The sequence below is a fragment of the Lynx rufus genome, unplaced genomic scaffold (genome assembly GCF_022079265.1).
Source record: "Lynx rufus isolate CCGP_SWC_20201006 ecotype Redwood Valley unplaced genomic scaffold, mLynRuf1.p SCAF_19, whole genome shotgun sequence".
Classification (NCBI taxonomy): domain Eukaryota; kingdom Metazoa; phylum Chordata; class Mammalia; order Carnivora; family Felidae; genus Lynx; species Lynx rufus.
The window spans coordinates 10803939-10827295 of record NW_025814833.1 but is presented as its reverse complement, the minus strand read 5'-3'; the positions used below and the strand labels follow the sequence as shown (position 1 = coordinate 10827295).

The following is a 23357-nucleotide window of genomic DNA, read 5'->3' as shown; positions in this document are numbered from 1 at the left end:
TAATGGCAGCGTTAATATTGCTCATATTTAATGGAATTATTGGTATTAATGGATTTAAATCTATCATCTTGTAATGTGTTTAATTTTTGTCTTATCTATTCTTTGTAGCCATCTTTCTTCTTTTTCTCTTGTCTTTTAAATTTTATTTGAAAATTCCTCTTTCTCTCCTTCATGGGCTTATTAGCTATAACTCTTGGTTATCATACGTTAGTTATTATTTTGGGGGTTACAGTATAGTATTTGAACATCTCACAGTCTATCTCCCAAGTGCTATTAGGCCATTTCATACATTGCATGACTTCACAACAGAATCCTATTTCTTCCCTTCTGGCCTCTGTGGTGTTGCGGCTACACATTTGACTTCTATACATGTCATAAGCCCCATAATACATTGTCATACTTTTGCTTTAAATAGTCAGTTACTTCTTTAAGGACATTTAAATAATCAGAATAATGCCTTTTATCCTTACTCCCTTCGTCACCATCTCTAGTGCCCCGTGTTCCTTTGTGTTTCCATGTAGTGTCATTTTCTTCGCACTTGAAAGAGATGTTGTACTTGTCATCTCTTGAACTTTGATTTTTATCTATTTTATGTCCATCACGTCTGTACTTAACATGTTTAGTCTTTTCCTCGAGCTTCCTGAACATTACCTGATTGAATTTTTGGTCGAACCGTGAACTTCACCTTCTTGGGTGCTGGATCTTACCGCATTGCTGTAAATATTCTGGAACTTTGTTCTCGGATGTGGTTAAATTACTTGACAACGATTTGATATTTTGGGGACTTGGTTTTTATGACTTGTTACGTGGAATCAGTGTGACATTTAGTCTAGGGCCAGATTTGGCCCCCTCGTGGGGCAAGACTTTCTTAGTACTCTGGCTGGTGCTCCATCAACTATATGCTTTTCCGGTCTGGCTTGTGGGAACCCGTATTGCTTGTAGTCCTCTGTGAGTCTGAGAACTATTCTGTCGAATCTTTCTGGTGATTCATTCTTTTGCCTAGTATAAGATCAGTGATCAGTACTCAGCTGAAAATTTGAAGATTTTGAAATTTGAAAATTTGAAGAAAATTTGTGAGAGTTCGTAAGTTCTTTCTCTGCGTGTTGCTCTTTTCTTTATTACTTTGTCCTGTTAATTCCATCTACCTCTTTCACTCTGGGTCCCAGCTCGGTTTCCTTAATTCACGGATACCCTTGGGCCGTGCTTTGGTTCCTCGTCTGTGGGCTGAAGCCTGAAGCCTGGAAGCTCTCTTTCTGCAGCAACCTGGCACAGTTGTGGGGTTTGACTTGTTTGTTAGCCGTCTGTCCAGGAAAAAAAAAAAAATGTCTTTTTTTTTTTTTTTTTTTGGCCTTGTCTGATATTCAGGATCTTGGAAGGTAGAATTTTATATATCTTGTCTGTTCTTTTAGTGTTTTTAGTCAGGGAATAAATCTGATCACTGTTACTTCTGTCTTGGCCAGACACAAAGTATAATTCCTACATTTTGTGTGTTTTGTCAATATTTAGTTTGCTTCTTCATATACCTTGTCTGTCCCAATGTGTAAAAACTTCTACTGCCCATATTTTTCATATGCTTGTGATGTTATCTTTATTTATATTTAAATCTTTTAGTCATTAATTTGGTATTTGATAAAAAGTAAGGTATCTGGTGTTTTTTTTTCCTCTCTTGCTCCCTCTCTCCTTTTTTCACGCCCTCTCCTCCTCCCCTTCTGTTTTTCTTTCTTTCTGTGTGTATTTTATAATTGGTTAACCAGTTGTCTCAACACTATTTGCTACATAACCTATCATTTCTACGGTGATTGTAAATTTCATATTTTTAAATCAAAAGTTGTTATATTTGTGGTCCTGTACTTGTTTTCCCCTGGAAAATCTGGATCTAGTAGTATTTAATTACTCTAATTTAATAGAATATATGTAATTTCCTAGTAAGGAAGTCCCTTTTATTACATAACTTTTCTCTTCCTGATCATCTGTTCTTCCAAATCAACTTGGAAATTCTTTTATCACATTTCTTTATTTAAAAAAAAATTCATGTTTACTTTTGAGAGAGAGACAGAGACAGAGACAGAGCACAAGTGGGAGAGAGACAGAGAGAGAGAGAAAGGGAGAGGGAGACACAGAATCCGAAGCAAGCTCCAGGCTCTGAGCTGTCAGCACAAAGCCTGTCGCGGGGCTCGAACTTGTGAACCACGAGATCATGACTTGAGCCAAAGTCAGACCCTTAAACCACCGAGCCACCTAAGCGCCCCTATTGCATTTCTAATACAAGCCCCAAAATACTTTCTGGTTTTTTATTATAGTTCATTTCAGGTGTCCATTAATTTGAAGTAAAAGTTACACCTATAATACTTAGTCTTTCTAAGAACTTTCCAATTATTCAAGTTCCTTACTAGACATTGGTAGTTTTTTTTTTTTTCCATGTAGGTCTTATGCATGTTTAAGTTCAGTTTCTTCCATATTTTTGCTTTTCCTTCCTTTTATGAATGAGTTTTTTCCTAATATATTTTATAGCTTGTTATAATTGATATATGAGAAGGCTATTAACTTTTGTATATTTTTTTATAACTCGTAACATTCTCTTAGTAAGAATAGATTTTACCTCCTTTGGCTAATTATGTTTTCTATAAATTTTGAAAATTTATTTCTTTCTCTCTAATTTTTACATGTTTCTTTTCTAACTGTACTATAGAGAAGTTCTATAACAGTGTTGAATAATAATAGCTCTTGTGGGAATTTTGTTTGTGTATTTTTTCCAAAGGAACTTCTTGTTCAGAGTGGCTACCTAACAACAGCATGTGTGGTTTACTGTTCCCCACAAAAATAGATGAAAAGAATTTCTGCCATAGCCCCTGTGTGTCAGAATGAAGGGTTAGAGGTTCATAATCAGTAATTCAATAGTCAAAAAAGAATTGCTCCCCTATTCTCTTTGGCATTTAAACAAAAGACATTTGTATAAAGAAATTACTCAGCTTCTGTTTGTTTGTTTGTTTGTTTGGTTTTGGTAATGGTGTAATACAATAAACATTCTGTGTTTTCATTGTTTGTCTAGGTGTCACGTTTCTTTTGGCCTCTAAAAAGTCCTTAGAGGAGTTCTGTGCGTAGGATGATATTAAGTAAACTCGTTTTAATGTTTTTTAAAGGAATATAAGTGATTGGGAACTTAAATATGTTTTTGTCAGCTAAGTTTTATGTTATTAGTTCAAACCATAGACATGGGTAAATTCTTTAGATTTCTGCTACAAAAAGAGAGAGAGAGACAACTTTATAATGCTCATAATAAATACTTAAGGGTAATTCTAAAGATTTTAATATATTAAGGCATCTTTAATTTTGTAGTGTCTCAGCAGATGAAGTTAATTCACCGTTATCACCTCTCACATGGCAGGTAAGAGGAAAATGAATTACTGTTATATCTAATATTTTGTTCTCATTTATTTAGTTAAAAGAAATTGTCTCATTACAGCCTTTAGAAAATCAGAAGGATCAAATAGATGAACAGCAGTGGCCAGAATCTCAACCTATAATCTGGCAGAGTGAAGAAAGGAGGCGGAGCAAACAGATTAGAAAAGAATATTTCAAGGTACTTTATTGAATTGCAAAATTTACTTCGTAATTATTAGTTTTGATTTTATCAGTTTTGGGTTAATAAGGTAGAATAGAACTCTAGTTACATATAGTAAATATGTTATTTTGTCTTGATTTCCCCCATGCAAGAGTATAGATACTATGATCCAGTTAAATAGGTAAAATTTCAATAATTCAGAATAACTAAGGATGAGTAGATCAGTCTGAATTGTGATTTACCAAATACCTGACAAGAAAGATGGATGGTTGCTATCCTGCTAATTGTAGCAATATGTAGTAATGTTTTAGAAGAATTACTTAGAAAAGGTCTTTAATTAGATTTGTTTCAGTATGTAGTTCACACATATTTGCAATTAGCATTTAACTGTTTCTGTCTAAATAAATGCTGTGTACATGGCTCTTAAAAATGCCTGAAAGTGTTTGTCCCTCATTTTTTCTTCTTGCTACCTTAGTAGATTTCTTAAGATGATCTTTTATCATAGATAAATTTGGAAAGCTTAGACTATCTGAATTCTCTCAGATTTCTAGTTTAGGAGTGTTTTAATGAAATTTTACTGGGTATACCTTTGTAAGTATTGTAGTATTACTCATTTGTGGTTAAAGTCCGCTATGTTTGTAGATGCCTGTGGAATTAGCATAATATTCAGTACTAATCAGAATCCATTATTGGAATTTCTGACTCAAATGAACAGTGCGGAGAAGCTTCCTGCCCCATGAATAGCAAATTCTGTTGTCTTTGTGTACTTTTCTGTTTCCTGAAGCCTAATTTTTATCTAATAATAATCATTTTATGTAAATGACATTGCTCTATGCTAATGAGTAGGTAATTTGAAGTTTATATCACTAATGGGTAGGATTATATTTCATGTTTTTCTTTGGTAGAAGTGGTTATCTGTACACATTGATCTGTTTCCTTATATGGGAGTATAACATATATGGAAGCAGTATCATATGACCAAAACAGAAACATTACATGTCATAGCAAGTTTCATCTTTCAACAAGTAATTACTGAATCTTTTTATTGCGCTTCATGTTACCTGGTCAGTGTGAGAGGTAATGAAGTAATAGAAGACATAGGGAAAAAAGGAAAAACACTCTAAAGTAGAACCCTGATCAGTAATGGTGTAAGTCTGTTTATCCCATGTCTCTACAGATCTGCAGTTTTATGTACATTCTGACATTGATTTTAAAGTCTCCTCTTTTAGTTTATAGGATCTCGAACAAAGGCACTCGATAAAATTTGTTAGTAGAGAAAACCTGATGAATGAGTGATGATGTGGGGGAAGTTTTGGTATTTCTGGCTAAAGAATGAGATTTTGATATTTATTTGATCTACTAGTAAAGTAAAAGCATATAAATTCTGACAATTTATCAGAACTCTTGCACACCATGTACTAAGTGCTTTGCACTGTTCTAAGTACTTTACAAATATCAACTCATTTAATATTCATAACAATCCTGTGAAGTAAGTACCTTATCGTTCCTGTTTTACAAATGGAGAAATTAAGGCACAGAGAGGCAAAGTAATATGCTCCACGTCACTTAGCTAATAAGTAGCTGAGTCAGGATTTGAACCCAGAGCCTATGCTGTGCTGTCTGTTTATCTACTGTGGATAGCCTAATATCAAATTAAACTTGCAAATTAATACAGTTTCATTGTTTTAAAAAATATTTTATGGTAACCCAACGGAACTTTTTAAAAAAAATTTTAATGTTTATTTATTTTTGAGAGAGAGAGACAGAGTACGAGCAGAGGAGGGGCAGAGAGAGAGGGAGACAGAGAATCTGAAGCAGGCTCCAGGCTCTAAGCTGTCAGCACAGAGCCTGACGTGGGGCTCAAACCCACAAACCATGAGATCATGACCTGAGCAGAAAGAAGTCAGACATTTAAGACTTACTGAGCCACCCAGGCGCCCCCAACTGAACTTCTCAATAAAGTCTTAATAGAAGCCTCAGTGAGCTCTTAAAAAAGTTCTTTGAGTTAATAGCATCATTTGTTGATAAGGATTTTATTTTTTATGGCTTCAATTGTCTCCTGTAATATTTCTCTTTTATAAGTTGCTAAGAGATCAAATGAGATAATATTTGAAATGTCCATTACATTATTATCTTTCAACAAATGTTAATGTCTTCCACTTTAAAATAAAGTGGGTGCAAAGATAAGTTTTAGTGACTGGGAAATTTTAAGGAGATATGTAGTTCTCCTCAACAGTCAGAAGATGTCAGTGTTAGGACACTGCAAAAAAATGGAATGTCAACAATTTTTTTCCTAAGATGTAAAAAAAAATATATAAACCCTGAGATAGTTTCTAAGTCAAAACCATTATTCAGAATTGCCAGGATTTTCTTGATTGAAACATCATTGACAGCTATGAAGTGTCTTTATTTAAAAAAAACAAAATTTCTTTTAATCACCCGTCTCCCAGGAATCAAAAGGGTTATTCATAGGATATAGCACTGCACTTAATCTGGATTTATAGTTCATTCAACATTAAAATGCACTACTCTAGAGATTCATAGCAAAATATCACCAGGCTCACTCAGTGATGGCCCCTTTAGCTTTTCTGTGTTAAGAAACATACAGAGCTTTTGTTGCCGCTTTATCCTAAGACATATAAATGGCTAAGCCACAAGGTTTCTTTATGTTCCATGGTAAATTATTAATGGTGTTGTTATTCAGTATATTTATTGAAAGCGTTTGTGTGAATGTTTGTTGTATGTGGATCTCTCCAGTTACTGCTTCCTAGTTGCCAAGACTGAATTTGGGTAGTAAGGTTTTTCAGGTAAGCCCCTGAAAGTAAGTAAAAAATGTTTCAACATATTAGCCAGATTATGTGAACAAGAAGATAAATTGGGTCAGATTATCTGAGTAAGTAAATCAGTACAGCAGAGTGATACTGACTAACCCTTCTAGGCTTCCAGGCCATTCTTGTGTAGATTACTACTCTACTAAATCAAATTTAGTGTCCTTATTGCCAAAATAAAGTCACCACATTTTTCAAAGTAAAAGTATTTCAGGAAATATATTACCTTATTAAAAATCATTTACAAAAAGCAAATGTATTTTACACTTTACAGAAACGTGTTAACCTTTTTAATGAGATACACAACAAAATATGAACATCTGATTTTTTGATAAATTACATTAATATAAATTAGTAGCTTTAATTTCTTGTAAGAATGATAACACATGAATTTCTAAATGCATTTGATGATTGATTTCTAAACAAAGAAGTTATAAAGCATTACAGTAACTGTAACATATCAGTTTTAAGGATGATTTGATTTATCGAAATGCCATACATATTTGTCTTCAAAGGTATCTTATTACTGTTGCGCTAAAACATTACAATGACCCTTAAAATACCTATCTGATTGCATAAATATAGTATAATGTTTGAATTTAAAGGCTAACTCCAAGGAAAATATTTTTGTATATTTTCTATGATCATGGTTAATTTTATACTGGGATGGGGAAGCCAGTTGGGTTTGTGAAATAACCTGATTTGTTCCGAGTTCGAGTTTGTGCACTAGTTACTGTCTCTCCTGTGAAATTAACTTAAATTTCAAAAGTGAATTGACCTTTTTGTTTCTCTGGTTTGTAAACAGGTCTTTATTATATTATTTGAATTTAGATATAGTAAGCTTCAGTTATTCAGACTAATACTAATTGAGGGCAGCTGCGTTGATTCAGTACAAGTTGGACTTCTAGAATATTTTCAAATCTGTGTATATATTAAGTTTGGGGTTTTAGGACCTTCAAATCTGTGCAGTAATGCAAACTAAGTAGTACCTTTCTGTGTTTTCATTAGAAGTATAGTTGAGTAGTAGGTAATATTATTACTATCTGTGTTCTTGACTTCATCATCCTCTGTTTCTTTCCTTTATCAATTATTCACTTCTCTACATCCTTTCTGTCTCTTTACTTTCCATCTTATAAATGTGCTTAGACCTCTACAGTTATCCCTAATTCCCCTTGCAGCTATTGCCTTATCTTTTTTATTTTAGGGCCAGACTTTCTTGACTCTCTAGTATCAATAACAGAAAGCTTGGACATTTTAAGAATTTTTTTATTTAAACTAATTTTTTAATGTTTATTTATTTATTTTGAGGGGGAGGGAGAGAGAGAGAGAGAGAGAGAGAGAGAGAGAATCCCAAGCAGGCTCTGTGCTGTCAGTGCAGAGCCTGACATGGGGCTCGATCTCATGAACCATGAGATCATGACCTCAGTCGAAATCAAGAGTCAGACACTTAACTGACTGAGCTACCCAGACACCCCAAGTTTGGACTTTTAAAAAATGTCAGGCGCCAGGCTTCCCGACTTCTCTAAGTCTTACTACCTTCCACAATTCACTCTTCTCAAGTAGCCATACTGCTACTCTTTGTTTTCTGCACAGACTGAGCTTCTTTATTCCTCTGTGCTTTCCTTCTTCTGAGAATGCCCACCAGCCCTTTGTATTCCTGGCAAACCTTTGCTAATCATTCGGGATTTAGAGATGGAAGTATAGCATAGGGGTTAATATCCTTGGCTTGTCAAATCAAACCACTTTGGTTCCAGTGTTTAACTGGGAGATCAGCTAACTGTGTGACTTTGACAAATTACCTAACCTTGCTAAGCTTAATTTTTTTCTATCCTCAAATGACTCGAATAGTGTCTTCCTTTACAGGATTATTTTCACTAATGAATTACTTAATAATATAAAGTGCTTATTAGAAAAGCACTTGCCACAGAGTATACAGTTAATAAAAATTAGCTTATTATTCACTCAAATGTCATTCTTTTGTTTTAGTTTTTGTTTTTGCAGGAGTCATCTTCTATCGGGTATTCATTCTCCATTAAAATAAAAAAGGTTGCAGCAAATTATCAGGGGTGCCTGGCAAAGAAGGTCATGGTCAGGAAGGCAGGAATCCATACTGGGCCTTCTTCAGTGGTACTTGTGTAGCTGCTTATGTTTGAGTGTCCTTGTATGAACGGCAGTAGTTGAAAAGCATGTAAGATGCCAGTGACATAGAAACCCCCACGATGCTCCCTTTCTTCGCATTGGCATACTTGTGGTACTGGTAGTAACCTCTTTGAAACCCTCCCAACAGTGCCTTTAGGGGTGAGATCCTGCATCAGTATTCAGCTTGGCAGCGGCTCCGTTTTGACATCCATGCGTTTCTTCTCCATTATTGCTATGACTGACACCACCTTCAGGTCCTGGGGTCTGCTGTGCAAATGTCACCCTTTTGTTAAAGTAGAATAGGACCAAGAATACATGCTGCCAGTGAGCATTGAGCCTAGAGATGGCAGATAGGTCTGCTCGCACATGCCGGCTCCCTTCAGGGGCTGTCTCTGGAACATCGGGTTGCAAACATATTGAGACTATGTCTGAGGTCAGCTTGAAAAAGCACCCTGGTAGGTTAGTGGTGGTTGTCATAAATCACTGGAGAGACAGTGGAGGAACTTAGGTCTCGTATTTGTAATCCGTAATAGTGCTCGTTCACCAATCTGTGGTTGAGCTATCAGGTAGGTTATCTCGTTTCCCAAGAGTTAGGGAATTAAAGCTGCGTAAGTAAAGGGTGCCATTAAATAAAACATGGGAGTGCCAGGCAAAGAAATTTGCAAGTCGGTTTTCCAATAGGAGAATCCTGAGTTGCAAATGGTATTTCGAGTGTTTAAAAAAAATTTTTTTTAATGTTTATTTTCGAGAGAGAGAGAGAGAGAGAGCAGGGTCAGGGCAGGAAGAAAGGGAGGACACAGGATCCGAAGCAGGCTCCAGGCTCCAAGTTGTCAGCACAGAGCCGGATGCCGGGCTCAAACCCACGAACTGCTAGATCATGACCTGAGCCAAAGTCGGAAACCTAACTGACTGAGCCACCCAGGCGCCCCAATATTTCAAGTGTTGTAACCTGCCACTGATTTACGAGATTATTTGTGGTGAGGAGGACTTAGAAATAAGAACACTAGTGGTTGTCATACTGCATTTCTTCAATTCTTGATTGTAAAAACAAGCACCTTTTCACATAGTAGCATTTTTTATTTTAAGCATATTATCTTTGTGCCTCAGTATAAGATGCAGATAATAGTATTTACTTGAGGGTGGTTACAGATGATTAAATGGGATGATACATGTAAACACACTTCTTTCAGTACTTGGGCTATAGGAAGCAGTAATATTAGCATTAGCTATTATTGCTACTACTGTTATTGTATAGTCAATATAAACACCTAGTATGGTATTTTTTCTTACCTGAAATCAGTAGGCTTCTTAGCAATAGGTTGCATTTTTGGTGAAATTACAGACAAAGTGTGAGATAATGGGGGCCCAGGATAAGTTGGTAGTTGTAAGAATTCAAATGTTTATTTATTTTTGAGAGAGAGAGAGGGAGAGAGAGAGAGAGAGAGAGAGAGAACAAGTGGGGGAGGGGCAGAGAGAGAGGGAGACATGGAATCTGAAGCAGGCTCCAGGCTCTGAGCTGTCAACACAGAGCCCGACGTGGGGCTTGGACCCACAAACCGTGAGATCATGACCAGAACCAAAGTCGCACACTTAATTGACTGAGCCACCCAGGCACCCTGGTAGTTACAAGAGTTCAGAAGAAGTAAGTCTGAGAGAGATTACGGAAAGAATTGACAATGATGTCTTGGATATGGTGGGTTAAGAAAAAGGGAGAACTTAAGACAACCTTCAGATAGCAAACCTGAATGGATGGGAAATGGATCGGCTCAGGAAAGAAACGTTACTAGATATATAGAACAATGCCTTGCACATAGAAAGCACTGTATGTTAGCTATTAGTAAGCGCCAAGGACTATTTAACTGCTTATATATCTAAACTTGGTATCAGGTAATTTAACGAAAGTATCAGAGAATTTAATAAGATATGAATAAACCTCACATAGCATTTACTCGTAGAGAATTCGTATGTTCAAAGAAAAGTAAAGTATATGTTTTAAATTTTTTTCAGTATAAATCATCAAGGAAGAGTTCAAGTGGCAATGAAAACGATGAGGTGAGAAAAGAGGGTAAAGCAATTCTTTAAAATGTTTACTTTTCATATGTAGTTGGTTCAATGAAAGTAAAATGTAATACATCTGTCAGTTTGTTAGTGATTTAATGCGTGGGTTTTTTCCAATAATACAAACAGAACATCATCATGCAGTTATTGATTTAATTATGTAATTTCCATATATCTTTTACCTCGAATGGAATTTCTGATAGTTCAGTTCTTTCTTTTTAATGTTTATTTATTTTTGAGAGCGAGACAAGTGTGAGAGCAGGGGAGAGGCAGAGAGAGAGAGAGGGAGACACAGAATCAGAAGCAGGTTCCAGGCTCTGAGCCGTCAGCACAGAGCTCGACACAGAGCTCGAACCCACGAACCACAAGATCATGACCTGAGCTGAAGTCAGACGCTTAACTGACTGAGCCACCCAGGCGCCCCATCTAATAGTTCGGTTTTAGAATTTCATTAACATTTACCTTTTACATTTCCTCATCTTTTGTCTCCCTAAACCAACCTTGTGGTCAGTTGAGATTCTTTGGGAATTTGTTAATCTTTTTCTGCAAATTCTGTGCACTATTTTAACATTTGAAATTAGATTTCTATGGTTTGTGCCTTACTATAAATTTTTCTACCTCACCATTTTAAGTTATGCAGTAACCTAGCATTTTTGGAATGACACAGTGTCATCACCATAAATACTTCAGCTTTGGGTATTTTTGGTTGAAGGGATTGGTATTAATTTGGTGTTGAGTACTTGGCAGGGCTTCTGAATACTTCAATTTTAAGAAATGGGACCACACAGAAAATGTTTGCTGAACCCTGAGCTAGACGCTCAGCTTGGCTATTGTCCCTGTCCCTTTATATTTTATATCCACTCTGGTCCTGCCTACCTCAATATCTAATCACTTAGCAAGACCTACTTTTTCTTTTTGATACTGAAATGTTTTGAATACATTCCCCACCTGCACTTCTGCTATTTCTGCCCTGGCCCAGGCCCTTAACAGTTTCTGCGTGTACCACCACAATAGCGTCCTTGCTCTCATCCCTTTCTCCAGTCCATTTTCCTCCCTGCAGCCACAGTGACTGCTCCAAAGAACACAGAAATGTGAGCAGGTTCTCTCCTTGCTTAGAAACCTTCAATGCGTCCCCGTCACTTAGAAGGTAAATTCTAGGGCCTTCCTGATCAAGCCCCTGTTTACCACACCAGCCTCTGCTCATGATGTGTTCTGCTTTCTCTCGCTTTCGTTGTGCTGTCCAGCAGTATGAACTGCTCACAGGTTTTCTGCCTCATCCTTTGATTTTTGCTCCCGTGCCTTCGTCCTTGTCCTCTCATCTTGGAATGTTGTTCCCTTCCTTCTGTTTCTGGTAAATACCTACTCAGTTTTTTACTTTCCCAGGAAATTTGCCTTTCTCCACCACCCCTACCATTTCCCCAGGTGCCCCTCATCTGCGTCTCATAATATGCCAGGCCATGGGTCTGTCATTGTACTGAGAAGGTTGTATTGCCTGTACAAATGAATCTATTTTCCCCCTAGACTGAGAGATCCTTGAGTGGATGATATTTTACTAAGTTTTAATATTCCCACTGTGTAGCACAGTGTCTGACATACAGTAGGTAGTCGGTAATCTTCTGTTGAAGGAAATGATGATGTCCTATGGTATGCATATTCAAGGTTAAATGTTAAGATTTTTCAATTTGGTTGCTAGTGGTCATTAAAAAAACATGGACCATTTAATGTTAGTTTAGGCAGGTAAATCTTTTGTATTTATTTCTAAGCCTATAGTAGATACACGTAATTTTCCAGGTAAATGTTCTTATTTGAGGTGATGCAATTTTTACTTGCCTCCACGTACTTCTCTCAGATTGTCGCGTATTGTTGGCATTTTGAATTAATCCTAATATATGGATCTCTTGTAAGAAATAAAGAAAGATTTTCCTCATTTGTGTTACTTAAAGGACATAAATTCACAGGAATATTTGATATGACTAGATAGTGCTTCTGATACCTTAAAGTGCTTATGATTTTATTGATCTAGATTCTGGTTCAGCGGGTCTAGGGTTGGCCTGAGATTCTGCATTTCTAACAGGCTCCCAGAGGGTGCTGATGCTGTTGGTTCACCGATCACACTTTGAGTGGCAAGGTGGTAGATGGTATTTTCTAGATTCTTCCTTTAGCAGTGGATCAGAAGCAATTTTCAGTTTTTCTTTTATATGTCTAAATCATCATTTGTATTTTAATTTCATCTTTCATCTTTTTATTTTTATATTTTAGCAAGACAGTGATAATGCTTATATGTCACCACAATCTCCAGTATCATCTGAGGTACAAGTTCTGTTTTTATATATGTTTACATAGGTTTCTTCCTTGTCTCTTCTCTGTAACCTCATCTTTCTTTCTTTTTTTTTTTTTGAAACAATACAATTTATTCACTCATATTAAAAAATCCACAGTAGGTTAATTTGTACAAACCTAGTCTGTAAAAAAATTCTGAGGACACCATCTTTTGTACAAATGTTCATAATCATAATTGGAAAATGCCTGTAGAGCACAGAAAAGACTTCCCTTTATAAAATTCTGTGTTTTAGAATTCATCTATATTTTGAAATGAGAAGAGCAACTTTACAGTTTTAAATTTGAAAGAAGTACTTCAGCATTGTGCAATGACCTTTGGTTTTTCTCATAACCACTTAGGTCTGAAAGCAATGCAACAGAAACTTCCTTTTTCCACGAGAAACATCCCTGCGGTGGGTTGTTCCTATCGACAGGAGGGTACACATTTCCTGGCATCTTAGACCTAAGGGCGAGCCTGGGGAAGGAGGGGTGGATGAAAGGTGGAGTTTGTGAGATCTTACCCAAATACTCTAGTGGTTTGAATGATTGGTTCTTCTAATTTAGTGAGACCTATTGCTTTACAACAAGAGATAAATGAACAATTCTAAGCAGTATCTTTGCTACTTCAGATGACCTTATTTAGTATTATAAAAGTGTGTTGGCATTGGTAAATAAATGATTATGTATTCATTTGGTGAATTTGGAACTTTGTCTAAATGTTTGGGTCATCCATATTCACCATATAACTTTGGTTAATTACAAAGGTAGTGTTTCATTTTATATAGGTGGTGTTAGTTTTTTTAAAAAGCCCGGATCATTTGTCTGTTGTTTTGGGTGAGTTGCATTATAAAACTTTTAAATGGACTTGGATGTTAGTTTTATAAACACATCTCTAAATTATTTGTATGGCAGGTAAAATGGTTTGCGTTCTTTTAGAAAGTAATTTAAGTTAGGGTATTGTAAAATTAGTCTTTGTCACATGCTTTTGTTAATCCTTTCTTTTACTTTCAGTTATAAAAATGTAAGCATATAAGTGACTAGTTGCCTGGTTGCTTTATGATTTTATGATCTATGCTCATGGGGAGAGAGTATTAGTGCCAGTTTTCTCAGATAAATTATATTGCTTTTATAATACATTTTGCTTGCATTTGGAGAAATGAAACTTGGGGGAATTCATAATTCTTTTAACCAAAATAACGAACAAATCGTGAGGCTTGTGGATGGATAGGGTGATGAATACATGTGGTGGTGGCTCAATTAACATTCAACTTGAACTGCATGTACCATACTAATCAGCAGAAGATTCAGAGAATCACCGAAATTCTGATAACTCCCATTTCATCTGTAAAACAAAATGGTAAAAACATTTAGTATATTGCTATACTATTTATTTTCATTTTCATTTTTTAAAAAATGTTAAGGAGGCTCCATGCACAACGTAGGGCTTGAACTCATGACCCCGAGATCAAGAGTTGCATGCTCTTCCGACTGGGCCAGCCAGGCGCCCCTAGTTATAGTACTCTGCTTTTAACAAAGTGCTTGCCTGTACACCTGAACCTAGAGCAGCCCCATGAGCTGAGTATTATCCTCATAATTTTATAGCTGAGGAGACTGGTAACCTTTGCCAAAGATCCCAGTCAATAAATGGTAGGGAAGCGACTGAGGCCCTTGCAGTTGTTGCAAGTGTTAAGTAAGCTAGTGCTAAAATTGTTTTCTTACAGCTGTACAATTTCCAGAGTGCTTTCTTTTAGTTATCTCAGTTAATCTTCACAACAGTCTTCCATTTTAAATGTGAAGAAATAGTCACAGAGAAATTAAATGTTTTGCTAAGCTTTCTAACTCCAAGCTCAGACGTTAAAAACATACCACAGTTCTTTCCATAGCACACCTCAAAATGCACTTGGAAACAGTGAACCTTAAAATAGAAGAGATGATAATTTGTCATCTGTTGGTATCACCTGTCACTCCCTATTACTGTGAACGTGTAGATTTGCCTCAGATTATCTATTCAATGTCAAGTCCGTAGTAGACACTTAGTAAATGTTGCTAATTTCACTTATTTCTTCATTGAAGCTCACTTCATTTTTTTCGGAGGCTTTAATCTGGTTCTTCATTCAAAAAATACCTATTTATTTTATGTAATTCAATAATTTTTAATTTTCCTTAAACTATGAGAGAGAAGTATTTAAAAGCTTATGCAGTCAGATCAATTAGCAAATATTTGTAGGTCTTTTAAAAGTGAAATGTATCGATTTGAATTGAAATGCAGTTTACCTTTCTGTGCTCCACTAATCATGGAAAAAACCAAATACTTCTAAAATTGAAACGGATACAAATAACTACCTTGGTTATTTGGAAAGAGAAGTGGTTTTATTTATTTATTTTCTTTCTTTCTTTTCTTTTCTTTTTTTTTTTTTTTTTTAGGAGTATGATAGAACTGATGGTTTTTCACATGGTCCTTTTGGCTTGAAGCCTAGATCAGGTAAATATATATTCTGCAAATAAAATGTATTGGTTATGTATGAAACTAGAGCTTTCCTGCTTAAATGGGATTGATTCCGTAGTTTTAAGTACACATAGATTCTTTCCCCTCTCCTAAAAGTAATTTTCTCTTAACCTTATTTGTCTTTCCAATTCCCATCCCCCATTTCTTTCTTCCTCTTTACCTTCAAGCTCCTGAAACCTCAGCTTTTTGCCTTAGATATACTGCAGTCTTATTTCTACTCTACTGTGACTGCTGTTAGAATGACCACTCTGCCAGCAGACCAAACACTGTTTGAAATTCTAGCACTCCATTATATTGTGGTTTTAAAAAGGGATCTTTTCGCATTTGGCAAGCCCAAAAGAAAATGGATCCATGTTACTTGGCAAGGTATTGAATTATAGTTTTTATTCCTGAATAACTGTATTGACCTTCAAGAATAATTTCCTTTTTCTTTAAAGATAATAACGGCTGATGTATGTTCAATAACAATTTTTAACCTGGATCATAAGTTTCTAATAACATATGTTTAAATAAGAACATGTATGGGTGGTAGAAATTGTTACACTTGTCTTCCCTGTTGCTTTCAGTTATGCACATAAGTAGATTTCAATGATATTCTACAAAAAGTATTTAGAATGTATTGAGTGATGGTGTTTTTTGTAGTTTTGTACTGATTCCTTTTCATCATGCCTCTTTCCCCACTGCTGGTTGCTTCTTCCTGTTAGCCTTGTGATAAGCTAGGAAATGTCTGTTTTTATAGCTTTTAGCCGCTCATCTCGTCAGGAATATGGGGCAGCAGATCCAGGATTTACAATGAGAAGAAAGATGGAACATCTCCGGGAAGAACGAGAGCAAATACGACAACTTCGCAACGTAAGCGAGATTGACCTTACAGATTTGCTTTGCAGAAATGAGTTTAACTTGGAAAATTAGCAAGCTAGATGCATTTTATTTGCAAAGCTTTTTAAAATTTTGGATTATATAATGGTTACTGATACAAACATATAGCATTTATATTTAGATAGAATATCTGTGATTTATACCCATTTCTTTATAGAATCTTGAATCCAGGTTAAAAGTCATTTTGCCTGATGACATTGGAGCTGCACTGATGGATGGGGTTGTTCTTTGCCATTTAGCCAATCATATAAGGCCACGCTCCGTAGCTAGTATTCACGTGCCATCACCAGCAGTGGTAAGTTTCTTCAGTAATTCTCTAAAGGAAGATAGAGCTTCTCAAAACTGTCTTTCAGTAATACACGTCAGTAAATGTAATTTTTGGTTTTGATTAATTTTTGTATAAATGTGCCTGAAAAATACCTTTTTCCCCTTACTTCACAGCCTAAACTGAGCATGGCAAAATGTCGAAGAAATGTAGAAAATTTTCTTGATGCATGTAAAAAGTTGGGTGTCTCACAGGTAACTGTTCTTTTTCTAACAAAATGATCGTTTAAATATTAACTTATTATGTGCATACCAGGGTTCTTCTTCACAATAGGAACAAATAATGCTTTCTGGACGTGAAAATGAATACGTTCTCTTGGTACCTTTTACTGAGTTCCAGCTTTAACTGTAGCAGCTGTCTAATGAATGTTTTAAAGCTGCTTTTAAAGTCATTTATAAAATAGCTACATATGTGGAAAAATGCAGTAATCATACATATCATTGAGAAAACATAACTTAGTGGCTATATTAAAAGTTGATTGTGATGCAGTTGCTGCTTTCATTTCTCCTGCTGAAACACATTTGGACTGCTTTGTAAATCCATGGGTAGACTCTCATCAGAAGATTTGCATTCAGGGTGAACAGCGTTTTAAACTTTAGAATGTCGAATTCTACATATTAGTAACATATTATGACAATTTCTCATGGGATAAACTTTGTCTGAAATTTGTAGAATTTGGCTTATGTTTCAGGTGATAATTGCAGTACTATAAAATTAGCAGTTAAAGTAGTATTGTAAATGTATAATGAAAACAAATAATTAAAATACAACTTTTTTAGAAAACATCATAGGCCCAACATCAAGATGATCAGGTGTTGAAAGGACATGGTGTTGTTAGCAGATCACAATATAGTTGTGATACTTTTCCCTTTTATTTTCTTTATTTAGTTTTTTAAATATAATTTGTTGTCAAATTTGCTGACATCCTTTTATTTTTAAAAATTCATTTTTATTGAGATATAATTGATCCATAACATTAAGTTTGGTGTGCAGTGTGTTGATTTGATACATTTATATATTGAGTTGTGCTCACTTAGCTCTTTTTACCAGTGTCCTAATAATCTGGTCGACAGATTCCACTTTAATCTCTTTCCTCAAGTGAATAAATATAATTTATATAGAGAGAATCAGTTGAATTACCCTGTAATTTCGAAACTACATGCTGCTGTTCTCTAATTACATCTTTATGCTTGACATGATGTTTTAAAATTTTAATTCTTAAACACTTTTATGTTAGTTCTTCTTTGTTAGACTCTTAATCTCTTATTGAGAAAACAGAAAAATTAGGAAGTTTTGTTTTCTAGTTAGGATTACATTATATATATTTTTCTGTTTTATCATTTTTAAGAGTTTTTTGGGGGGGGCATTCTCGATAAACATTTATCGAATGAATGCACATTTTACAGATGAGTAAACTGAGGCACAGGGAGGTTAGAGAACTTGCCCAAGGTCTCATCTTTAGTGCACAGTGGGGCCAAGCTATGAACCCAGGTGAACTAACTTTAGAACATATCCTCAAGCTTGGATACTCTCTATTTGTGTTCTTTTATATGAAAGAAAAGACATTGCAACATATTCCAGATGCCTTCTTGGTACAGTAGGCAAGAAGCATCAATTAAGAAGGTCTTAACGGAAACTATTCTACTTAGCATAGTCTAATACTCTCTTTCTAGCTTGTTTTAGGAAAGGGTTAGTAACCCACCCATGCTACCACAAGAGGGACTATGGAAGGACCAGTTATCAACTCCCATTTTCAAAACTTCCCAGCTACTGGTATTGGGGAAAGAGTTTTATCATTAGCTTCTTGTTTTTCCTTGACTTAGAAATTGTAATATAGAGTCCATTTCTTCATTTAGTGTTTTTTTTTTTCATTTTAATGTACTTTTGTATTTTTGTATTTTTTTTAGAGAGAGGGTGCAAGTGAGCTAGGGGCAGAGAGAGGGAGAGAGAATCCCATGAGGGGCAGAGAGAGGGAGAGAGAGAAGTGAGGCTCACCCAAAGTTGGGCTCAAGCTCATCCGATGTGAGACTCTAATTCACGAACCCTGAGATCATGACCTGAGCCGAAGTCAGATGCCTAACTGACTAAGCCACCCAGGAGCCCCAAGAGATTTTTGTGTTTTAATAGCTTTTTTGAGGTATAATTGACATACAATAAAGTGCATATAGATAAGCTATACAATTAAGTAAGTTTTGGCATGCATACACCATGAAATCATCACCATAGTCAAGATAATGAGCATGTTCATGACCCCTAAAACTTTCCGTGTGTCCCTTGGCAATCCTTTTTTCCGTGGGTAACCACTAATCTGCTATCTCTCGTTATAGTTTAGTTTGCATTTTCTGGGGTGCCTGGGTGGCTCAGTCGGTTGAGCGTCCGACTTCAGCTCAGGTCATGATCTCACAGTTTGTGGGTTCGAGCCCCGCGTCGGGCTCTGTGCTGGCAGCTCAGAGCCTGGAGCCTGCTTTGGAGTCTGTGTCTCATGCTTTGTCTCACTCTGATTCTCAAAAATAAATAAATGTAAAAAAAATAAAAATAAAAAAAATAGTTTGCATTTTCTATCTAGAGTTGTATATAAATGGAATGATAGAATATGTATGATTTTTTTTCTGGCTTTTTTCACTCAGTGTAATTGTTTTAAGACTCATCAGTGATGTTGCATATATAAATAGATCATTCCTTTTTATTGCTGAGTAGTATTTCATTGTGAACCACAATTTGTTGGTCTATTGACTTGTTGATGGTCATTTGGATTGTTTCCAGTTTTAGCGACCACTGAGACAAATAAGACTGCTATGAACATTTATACACAAGTCTTTGGATATATACATACATTCTTTAATTTGGGGTAGATACCCAGGAGTAACATGAATGAAACATATGGTAGGTGTGTACTTAACCTTACAGGAAAGTGAAAAACTGTTTCCCAAAGTAGTTGTACCATTTTACATTCCTGTCAACAGTATATGAGAGTTCTAGTTCCTCCATATCCTCAACAGCATTTAATATAGTGGGTTTTTTTTCTTTATTTTTTGCCATTGTGATAGGTGTGTACCAGTTTGTCAATGTGGTTTTAATCTGCACTTCCCTGAAGGCTAATGATGTTGATCATCTTTTCAGGGGCTTATTTGCCATTGGTATGGCTTCTTTTATGGCGTATTCTATTCTAATCTTCTATTATTTTAGTCTCTTTTTTCAAAGTTTATTTATTTATTTAGAGAGAATGCATGCATGTGTGCGCAGGAGAGGGGCAGAGAGAGAGAGAGAGAGAGGGAGAGAATCCCAAGCAAGCTCTGCACTATCAGTGACAGAGCCTGACACGGGACTTCATCCCAGGAACCGTGAGATCAAGACTTGGGCCGAGATCGAGTCAGATACTTACTCAACTGAGCCACCCAGGCACCCCTCTTTTGTCTGTTTTTTAATTGAGCTGTTTTCTTGTCACTGAGTTTGAGATTTCTCTATAAATTATGAACTAAGTTCTTTGCCAGATATGTGATAAACAAATATTGTATCACAAGTCTTTGGCTTATCTTTTCATTCTCATTAGAGTATCTTTTTTTAAGTTTATTTATTTATATTCATGGAGAGCACGAAGGGGAAGGGCAGAGAGGGAGGGACAGAGAGAGAAGCTCGAGCAGACGCTGCGCTGTCAGCGTAGAGCTCAATACAGGGCTTGAACTCCAGAACCATGAGATCATGACCTGAGCCAAAGTCGAGTCAGATGCTTAGCCAAATGAGCCACCCAGGTGCCCCTCATTATAGTATCTTCCAAACAGCACAAGCTTTATATTTTTTGAAGTAAAATTTATCATGTTTAAAAATTGTGCTTTTGGATTTGTATGAAACCACAAAAGACCCCGAATAGCCAAAGAAATCCTGAAAAAGAAAAGCAAAGCTGGAGGGGGTCACAAATCCAGACTTCAAGCTGTATTACAAACCTGTAGGGACCAAGACAGTATGGTACTGGCACAAAAACAGACACATAGATCAGTGGAACAGAATAAAAAACCCAGAGGTGAATCCACAACTATATGGTCAACTCCTCTTTGACAAAGCAGGAAAGAATATCCATGGTATGTCTTTCGATTTCCTTGTGGTGTCTTCAGTTTCCTTCATCAATGTTTTATAGTTTTTGGAATACAGATCTTTTACCTCTTTGATTTGTTTATTCCTGAGTGTCTCATGGTTTTCGGTAGAATCGTAAATGGGATTGATTCCTTGATTTCTCTTTCTGCTGCTTCGTTATTTGTGTATAGAAATGCAACAGATTTCTGTATGTTGATTTTGTATCCTGCGACCTCACTGAATTTGTGTATCAACTCCAGCAGTCTTTTGGTAGAGTCTTCTGCGTTTTCTCCATAGATATCATGTAATGTGCAAATAGTGAAAAGTTTGACTTCTTCTTTGCCAATTTGGATGCCTTTTATTTCTTTTTGTTGTCTGATTGCTGAGGCTAGGACTTCCAGTACTATGTTAAATAACAGCATTGTGAGTGGACAGCCTTGTCTTATTCCTGACTGTAGAGGAAAAGCTCTCCGTTTTTCCCCAGCGAGGATGATACTAGCCATGGGTTTTTCATATATGACCTTTAAGATGTTGAGATACGTTCCCTGGATCCCTACTTTCTTGAGGGTTTTATCATGAATGGATGCTGTAGTTTGTCAAATGCTTTTTCTGCGTCTGTTGAGAGGATCATGTTGGTTCTTATCCTTTCCTTTATGAATGTGGTGTTTCACATTGATTGATTTGTGAATATTGACCAACCCTGGCAACCAGGAAGAAATCCTACTTGATCGTGGAGAATGGTTATTTTAATGTGCTGTTGGATTCGCTTTGCTAGTATTTTGTTGAGAATTTTTGCATCCATGTTCATCAGGGATATTGGGTTGTAGTTCTGTTTCTAATGGGTTTATCTGGTTTTAGAATCAAGGTAATGCTGTCCTCGTAGAATGAACGTGGCGGTTTTCCTTCCATTTCTATTTTTTGGAACAGTTTGAGAAGAATAGCTATTAACTCTTCTTTAAATGTTTGTTAGATTAATCCTCTGAAGCCATCTGATCCTGGACTTTGTTTGTTGGGAGAGTTTTGATTACTGATTCAATTTCTTTGCTGGTTATTATTAGTCTGTTCAAGTTTTCTATTTCCTCATTTCAGTTTTGGTAGTTGATATATTTCTAGGAATTTATTCCAGATTGTATTCCAGAATGTCCACAATTTGTTTACATATATTTTTTTATAATTTTCTCTTATAATTCTTTGTATTTCTGTGGTGTTGGTTGTGATTTCTCCCCACTCATTCATGATTTTATTTATTTGGGTCCTTTCTCTTTTCTTTTTGATAAGTCCAGGTAGGGGTTTATCAGTTTTATTAATTTTTTCAAGGAATCAGCTTCTGGTGTCTTTGGTCTGTTCTACTGTGGTTTTTTGTTGTTCTTGTTCTTCCTTCTATATCATTTATTTCTGCTCTGATATTTATTATTTCCTATCTACTTGCTTTAGGCTTCATATGTTGTTCTTTTTCTAGCTCCTTTATGTGTAAGGTTAGGCTGTGTATTTGAGATTTTTCTTGCTTCTTGAGGTAGCTCTGTATTGCTGTATACTTCCCTCTTATGATCACTTTTGCTGCATCCCAAATCTCTTGGACCATCTTGTTCATTTTCATTTGTTTCCATGTGTGTTTTTTATTTCTTCTTTAATTTCCTGGTTGACTTATTCATTCTTTAGAATGATATTCTTTATCCTCCCATGTATTTGTGGTATTTTCAAAATTTTTCTTGTGGTTCACTTTCAGTTTCATAGCGTTGGGATCTGAAAATATGCATGGTATGATCTCAATCTTTTTGTACTTGCTGAGCCCTGATTTGTGAACTAATACATGATCTATCCTGGAGAATGTCCCATGTGCGCTTGAGAAGAATGTATATTCTGTTGCTTTTGGATAAAATGTTCTGAAAGTATCTATTAAGTCCATCTGGTCCAGTGTGTCATTCAAAGGCATTGTTCTTGTTGATTTTCTGTTCAGATGATCTGTCCATTGATATGAGTGGGGTTTTAAAGTCTACCATTATTGTATTATTGTCAATGAGTTCCTTTATGTTTGTTATTAATTGTTTTATATGTTTGGGGTTTCAAGTTGGGGACATAAATATTTACTTGTTAGATCTTGTTGGATAGACTCCTTTATTATGATATAGTGCCCTTCTTCATCTCTTGTTACAATCTTTAGTTTAAAATCTAGTTTGTCTGATATAAGTATTGCTACTCTGGCTTTTTTGTTTTGATGTCCATTTGCATGGTAAATGTTTTTCCCTCTGCTTACTTTCAGTATGCAGCTGTCTATAGGTCCAAAATGGGTCTCTTCTAGGCAGCATATAGATGCGTCTTTTTTTTTTTAATGTTTTATTTATTTTTGAGAGATAGAGACCGAGCACGAGTGGGGGAGGGGTAGAGAGGGAGACACAGAATCCGAAGCAAGCTCCAGGCTCTGAGCTGTCATCATGGAGCCCAACACAGGGTTTGAACCCACGAACTGTAAGATCATGACCTGAGCCAAAGTTGGACACTTAACTGACTGAGCCACCCAAGCGCCCCTCGATGGCTCTTGTTTTTTATGCATCCTGACACCCTGTGTCTTTTGAGTGGAGCATTTCGTCCATTTACATTCAGAGTAATGATAGATATGAATTTAGTGCCATCTTATTACTTGTTTTGTCATTGTTTCTGGAGATTTTCTCTGTT

At 36.0% G+C, this 23357-nt stretch overlaps 1 protein-coding gene and 1 non-coding gene across 3 annotated transcripts in view; both read left to right on the top strand.

Moving 5' to 3' along the window:
* Positions 1 to 23357, top strand: part of LRCH2 (leucine rich repeats and calponin homology domain containing 2) — a 97219-nt gene that overhangs the window by 66171 nt on the left and 7691 nt on the right. The window contains exons 13-20 of one of the 2 annotated variants that reach the window (XM_047082053.1): positions 3337 to 3385; positions 3464 to 3580; positions 10537 to 10581; positions 12847 to 12897; positions 15331 to 15388; positions 16152 to 16264; positions 16449 to 16586; positions 16733 to 16810. In XM_047082053.1, the coding sequence (XP_046938009.1) occupies positions 3337 to 3385; positions 3464 to 3580; positions 10537 to 10581; positions 12847 to 12897; positions 15331 to 15388; positions 16152 to 16264; positions 16449 to 16586; positions 16733 to 16810 (649 nt within the window). The remainder of the gene's footprint in view (positions 1 to 3336; positions 3386 to 3463; positions 3581 to 10536; positions 10582 to 12846; positions 12898 to 15330; positions 15389 to 16151; positions 16265 to 16448; positions 16587 to 16732; positions 16811 to 23357) is intronic. The other variant, XM_047082054.1, reaches the window with a different exon arrangement.
* LOC124514093 (small nucleolar RNA SNORA35) lies at positions 13224 to 13352 on the top strand. The gene has a single exon (XR_006962584.1). It is a non-coding gene; the product is annotated as a small nucleolar RNA SNORA35 (small nucleolar RNA).